Source organism: Platalea leucorodia, assembly GCF_965183815.1.
Source record: "Platalea leucorodia genome assembly, chromosome: 3".
Taxonomy (NCBI): domain Eukaryota; kingdom Metazoa; phylum Chordata; class Aves; order Pelecaniformes; family Threskiornithidae; genus Platalea; species Platalea leucorodia.
In genome coordinates, this window is record NC_138825.1 from 76,467,396 (window position 1) to 76,474,523 (window position 7,128).

Here is a 7,128-nt window from a genome sequence, read left to right on the forward strand (position 1 = left end):
CTACAGCTAAGTAGGCAAATTCCCACCAATACCATGATCCAGGACAGTCAAACTCAATGCCTTGTCTAAACTGCCTATGCAGAGGAGTTGTAGCCGAGGAGCATGGAAGCTGGCTAAATATCAGTGTCAGCAGAGTTGCAACATTAGCTTCAAGCATCCTGAAACAGGTAGATACAGTACAGACCAACTACACAAAAATCACAAGCCTTTTAAAGCACCTCCTAGCAGCTGGTGTATTTTTCTACAGACAGATGCATGTGAATTATTTCCTATTAGAATTATAACTTAGTTTATAAATTGTTGTTGAAGCTAGATTATCTTGAACTGTGTTCAAACCCTAAGTTTAGACACAAGGCACTGGCAACTCGATAGTTTTACTTCGGCAGTATCTGTGGAACGCACGAAACCCACACACCCTCTATATGCTCTGAACGTAGATATACAGAAAGACTGCCTGCATCTCCCTTATCTTAAACTTAAGAAACTCTCCGGGGACATGCACTTAATCTTGAATTAGAGATAAGCACCTGAATGGAAAATTGCATTTGCATCAAAAGCCATTCCAAGCAGTACTCCTCACAACATACTTCTTACCTAGAGGGTCCTGAGCCAACTACTAGAGAATCATTCCCAAATGATACCAAGATATTTCAGCAACGGCACAATGTTGGCCACAGATAGTGCTTTAAAGGCTGCATACTGCTCCTGTTGCAGGCTTTTTATCGTTAGTGCAGTTACAGAAGTATACATGGAATGGTGACTCCATCCTTTACATCCAAAGATATTTGATGGATATTCCTAAGTCTCTCATATCAAAGGACAAAGCATGCCTGATACCCAAGATGTTTAAGGAAGCATGAGCCCCAACAGGCACATCACGACTTCAACAAGACTTACAGGCAACATTCAGGGCAAGCTTGAGTGTAACCTTCTCCAGAAGGAACATGCTGTAAGGCAGCAACTATCTACCATAAGCCTCACATCTTCCTGTTCTCCTGGCTGAGTAAACAGCCATTAGGAAAGCCCTTTTAGGAACATACCAGTAGCTACATATTTTAATAGGATGCTCTATGGAGTCCAACTAAGGGACCAGATCTTTGACAGAAAGTGACTAACCAAATTCTTTAGCAGTTTCAGTGGTAAGGTAGGAAAACAGCAAAAAGCCTGCAATGTAAGTCTTAAAATCCCACAAGCAGTGTCACAATCAGTAGTAGTGAGTGTAAAAGGGCTTGTTTCCTTTGTGTGAAACTATTCTTTAATTACAATTGAGAGAGTTACAAGCAAACATAGTTTACCTGTGATTTTGAACTCGTTTGCTACAATCTAGTGTATGAGTATCAACTTTGATGAGGAGAAGGACTGAATTCTTACATAAAGTTCTCCAGATTACCTTTCATCTCCATGTAAAAAAGCTCAGCAAGTACACAGTGACAGAAGCCCTTACCCTGGCACAGTCCTGCCTGCCTTGCCTTCTTCCCAGTCTCCACACAGTAGCTCTGCACTGTTTTGTTCCAAAGCACTGCAGGAGTAAGCAGAATAGGGCTCACAGCCCCGCCTCCTTGTACCTTCACTGTTCAGAAAACAGGCAGATAACACTGGTCCTAAGAACCAGGGGAAGGGGTAGAGGTGCAGCGGCACTGCAGCACTGAGTTGACTCAAGCTACAGGGTGCAGTGCAAAGCAAGTATTTACAGGACTCGTATCAGATGCTTGACTGTATTGGTGCTTAGAAGTTTTCATGTAGCACAAGATGAGAATCTCATATCAGTATCACTCCATATTGCTCATTACTGCACTGTTTTTTCTGCAGTTTCTTGTGTGTCCACATAATAGACAAATTCAAGGTCCATAAACAAGCTTAATTTCAGAGTATTCCTCAGGGTTGAATGCTTGAGGTATGGACTCTTAATACTTGCATCATTAACCTATGGTTTCAAACTTCTGTACATTCAAGTGATCTTGATAAGCCTTGAGATAGGAAATGCATAGTTGCACATCATCTAAAGGAATAAACAGCTTATTTTACTGTGGGGACAGTGAATGCACTACTCAGTCATCACAGAATTCCAGGGTTCGCAGCATGTTCATCATGTTTTCAGCAAACCCTCCTTTTTTATACATAGTTTAAGGCTATTTTTAAAAAACATGCTTTAGAAAGCATAGTGAGAACAAGCGCTAAAGTTAAAGCAAATTATTTTGAGACCACAAAAATGTTAACTTCATTCCACTTCTGAATATGAGTAGGGTAGGCATCTTCAGATGCTTGCCACTGTATCAACCACAAGACCTTTTCGCAGAACTGATTAGCAAATGAACACCCCCACCCCCCCCAATCTTAACAGCAAAGTAAAGCCTGTGTTCAATACTTTTCATTTGGGACCTTTACTGAATGTATTAAAACAATAAGCATAGATCTTTTCTGAAATACTTTACACCTATCCAGACTCTTCTCTAGAAAGCAGGCTTGCCCACAGGAGGAAAAAGTGAAACATCTTATTTGTATCAGTTCTTGAACTTTTTTTCCTTTTTTTTGCTGGTGATACCCAGCAAAGACTTTAAAATATCCAATCCCTAGCAAGCACACACAACATGGAAATTTTTGGCTTTGAGCACCAGCTTAGTCATTCAGTAGATGAATGGCTCACATTTCACTACTAAGCAGGTATTACAATACAAAAGGCAAGCTCAACTGGTTTGCAACTTGATTCTAATTTAGGTATTGTTCTACAGTTTCAGCTTTGATTTCAAGTTCCATTCAACATAAACTAGCTTATTCAATTGCCTTTATAGAATTTGCATAGTGGGATATATTGCATTCAGAATTTTTTCATTTGCAACTATCAACTGTAGTAAATAATTTAGTTCTGACAATTTTCAAGAAGAGAATGTTTATAAAACTTCATTTCATGCTAGCAACACAGCATCACTGACAATTACCCCTGGACACAGGTTAATGCAGGTTAACAGCAATTTTCAGACACGTCACAGCTTCCTACCAAAAAAGTACACAACTTCAATTAGCATCTTGTATTAAGAGCCAGTTAACACAAAGGCCTTCAAAGCTTGCTCACAGCTCTGAAATGGTGTTAAAGACCACATGTTCAACAGTTAACAGTTTGTACCTACTCTATTAAAACTTTACAGCCATATCTAAACCATACTGCCTTGCAATTACATTAAATGCCATTGAGCAGTTTTAAAAAATTAAGTTTGCAGTATTGTAAACTTGAGCCTGACCTGACAAACAGAACAGAGAGCATGAATGTGTCAATGTGGAAAGCATCTGCAGAATGCCATCTCTAAACTAGATCCGTATATTTCAGCACCAGCATATTAACACAGAGTCAAACGAGTACTTTTGGAATCTTTCACATTTAAAGTCAAACACAACAGGAATCCTGAAGTGCCTACATAACTCAGATCATCTGCACGTATTTCAGCTAGGATTTGCAATGGTCTTCCAGGATTGCCCGGACATCATACAAGTTGTTACCTTGTGGTATCTGCTACACCACTAAAATACAGTTAAGAACTCAAAGAACTGTATAACCACATCTGATGATTTCTATGTTAAGCGCATTATTCAAAAAGGTCTAAATATCCTCACAAGTCAAAGTTACATGAGCAAACTACCTCATCACACAAACAGGTCAGAGCTAAACATGTATTCTGCAGTGCTTCTGGCACGGCAGAAATGAAGCTTCCACTACCTATGAGCTAGTGGTGTATACACATATACATACACACACAACGTGGGCTATTTATTATTTCAGGAAAGGCAGTTATCTGCCCACTGGCAATTCACATCTTTGGATAGCTAACTCTACCAATATACACACACAGGAAATTTGCTGAGAAATACCAAAACAAAGGAAAAGACAAACAGCATATGCTAAGTACGCCTTTGAATGGAGACACTACCATCATTACCATATTCCAAACATTCAATACATCATGACAAGCTCTCCTCTGAGCTCCCTGACCAAAGACCAGTGGATAACAGTGATATACACAAGCAGATCTGGATACACTGAAAACATCAGATCCTCCAGCTACCATCTGAACCTGAAAAGCTGGGCAGTTTACCATACTGACAGTAAACTACTGACATAAGTGTAACCTTCAGATTTGCCCTGTATGCTTAAAACAAGCCTGCTTTTTTCAACTATGTCATCTGATTACATCTACACACCAATCATGTCCCTCCTATAAACCTGTACGTAGTTCTGGGTCCATGCCAGGGTACATAAGCAGATTTTACTTTGTACTTCAAGCTTGCAGCGCCCATTTTCTGACACTTCCAGGACACTGGTGCCAGAACATCATTTTCTGCAGTTTTCTATAGTTGAATCCCTGATTATTGCAAGTCAGAAGTCTAGGTATTCCGGTTTTACAGACTCCCCCCCTACAAAATACTGTACTGGCAAGCTACAGTAAAGACATCTCATGCCTGTCTTGCCCAGCATGGTTTCAAAGATGACCTGCGTGCCGGTAGGTGGCCATCGGCTGCCGCGCTAACAAAGGCATACCTCAGGCACCGGAGGGAAGAGCTGCCCCCTTCCCAGAGAGGGCCGAGTCCGAAACACGTGTAGGCAAGGAACCGTGCGGGCCTCGGGCCTCCCCCCCTCGCCCCGGGTGGCAGTGAAAGAAGCGCCAGCGCATTCTTCACATGCCCATTGGGTGACAGGCGCGGGCCCACCCCCTGGCGGCGCCCCGCTCCCATTGGCCTGAACTTGTCAATGGGGGAAAGAAGAGGCAGCACGGCCCGGGCGCCGAGCCAGCGGACTCACGTGTAAATCGCGGCTCCAGCCACACTTCTGGACGGGGGAGGGGGGGCGGCCCCCCCCGCCGCTGCCCGCCTCGCTCCGGTGCCTACCACGCCGCAGGGAGACGCGGGAAGGGCTCCCGGGAGCCGCCTGCTTCCCTCCGTCAGAGCCGCTGTATGAACCTGTCCGGCCGCACCGCGCCGGAGGTCGCTGCGAAACCGGCCATGTGAGGGAACCATCAATCCTCGTCACGACAGCGAACGGGATCTCCCCTTTCCCTTGCCACCCTCCATGAACTGGGAACGAGATTCCCTGTCCCCCGCTCTCCACAGCACAGCCGGTCTCAACGGGCAGGGATTTTCCGAGCCTTCCCATCCCGAAGCCGGCGGGAGCAAGAAGCCCCGCCGCAAAAAGACTTCCACGGCTCCCACCGCGAGAGGGGCCGGCCACTACCAGGCGGCTGCCGGGAGCCGCAACGTGCGCGGGGGCTTGGCGCAGAGGAGTGGGCGCCGCTGCCGTGCCCCCGGCCGCCAGCAGCACTGCGACACTCCGCCACCCGCCGCAGGCGCTCCCGGCCGGCGCGGCACACGCCCGGCTCTCCTCTCCCCGCCGCCACATGTTGCCAGCAGGGACCGCACGGGGCTACACGAGGTGGCGGCAGGGAATGGCTTCCGCGCCGCGCCGTCCCCGGCACTGCCACCTCCCCCCCACCCCCCCGCCCGCTCCCGCCCCGGCCGGGACGAGGCTCCCTGCCTCCGCGGGCCGGCGCCGCGGCCTTGAGGGGGGTCTCTGGAGGGCAGCGGAAGGTCACCCCCTGCCCTCCCGCGGCGGCAGACGGGAGAGGCCGGGGCTGTCACCCGGCGAAGGGGAAGGAGGCCGACAGCTCGGCGGCCGCGGAAGGGCCGAGCCCGCCGCGCGCGCGCGCGGCCGTTGCCACCAACGGCTCTCCCGAGCCACCCCGGAACCAGCCTCCCCTCAGCGCTGCCGCCAGCCCGCGCACGGCCATTACACCCCCGCTCCGCTCCGCTCCTCTCACACACTCTGCCCGCCGCCTCCCCGCCCAGCTCCGCGCCGCCGCCACCACACCCGGGCCCCGCGTGCGCCGGCCATTCACCGGCCCCTCCCGCCCCCCGGCCGTTAAGGGCAGCGCTCCCAACCGCCGCACTCCCCCCCACCCCCCCAAACCCACCCCAGCCGTTAACGGACCTGGGTATGGTGCGAAGATCGCCGGACCCCTTGCTCTGGTGCGGCTCCTGCTGCGCGGGCTGCTGCCGGGCGAACCACACCTCCAACAGCTTCTCGGTCCCTTCGAAGAAGTGTGCACCGTTCTCCTTCATGGTGAGACAACTCGGCAACCAACAACCACAGAAATTAACGACAACCAAACTACCGCCCCCGGCCGCTACCGTTTGCTGCTGCACGGGCCGCGCTGCTGCCGCCGCCGGGTCCCAGTCCGTCCCGGGCGGGTTTCACCTTCTAAGGGATTTTTTTTTTTTTTAATATTAATTTAAAAAAAAAAAAAGGAGGAATAATAAGAAGAAAGGTTGGTTTTTTTTTTTTTAAACCAGCGAAAACCACCCGGAGTGCGCGGCGGCGGATGCGGCGTGAGCGTGTGTGAGAGGGTTACAGTCCGAGCGGGGGTGCGGGCGGGCAGGCGATGCGGTTCGGTTCCTTGTAGTCCGTGTGTTCCCCTGTTACAGAGAAGAGCGTTGAGCGAGCGCTAGCTAATGTCGCCGGCCATACTGTGTAAGCGAGGAGCTAGCGCGCACTCAGCCGCTTTTATAGCTCGCAGGTAACCGCATCACGTAGGATCGCGCTCGCCATTGGGCCGCCGCCGCTCGGGCCCGCCCTCCCCCGCTTCCCATAGGGCGGCGCTGACGCCTGTCGAGGCATATGCCGGTTCCTCCGGCCCCACCCACTGCAGCCCGCCCGCCCTCCCGCAGGGAGCGGGAGCGGGGAGAGCGGGCGGCGGCGGGGCCGGGGCAGCGCCTGGGGCCGCGGTGTGGCGGCCACGCCGGGGTCGGGCCGCGCCGTCCCCGGGGGTGGGGGGAAAGCGCGGCCTGTGGTCGGCAGTGGGCGATCGGGGGGCTGTGAGGGGGAGCAGGGCTGAACATGGCCGAGAGACGGCGGGGGAGCAAACCCCGGAGCAAGTACGCGCGTAGCGAGGAGCAAGCCCGAGAATAAAGCCTCTTCCCGGGCCGAAGCTGCAGCCCTCCCTCTGCGCTTATTAAACGTGCATGACTCGCTAGTAAAGAGGAGGCTTAACTGAGCGTTCAAACATAATTCTCGCTCCCCTCTTCCCTTGGAGGAGCTGAGCGTGTGTGACCAAGGAGTAAGAAGTTATTTATACGTGTGTGTGTGTG

The 7,128-nt window shown here is 50.6% G+C and overlaps 1 protein-coding gene across 5 annotated transcripts in view; it reads right to left on the reverse strand.

The window, feature by feature from the left end:
• AMD1 (adenosylmethionine decarboxylase 1) overlaps nucleotides 1–6,496 on the reverse strand; it is a 28,869-nt gene extending 22,373 nt beyond the window's left edge. For all 5 annotated transcript variants that reach the window (XR_014227682.1, XR_014227683.1, XR_014227684.1 and 2 more), the window contains exon 1: nucleotides 5,972–6,496. Coding sequence is in view for 2 of the 5 variants with exons in the window: in XM_082307037.1 (XP_082163163.1) it covers nucleotides 5,972–6,102 (131 nt within the window). In the remaining 3 variants the exon portion in view is untranslated. The remainder of the gene's footprint in view (nucleotides 1–5,971) is intronic.
• Between the last annotated feature and the right edge of the window lie 632 nt (nucleotides 6,497–7,128).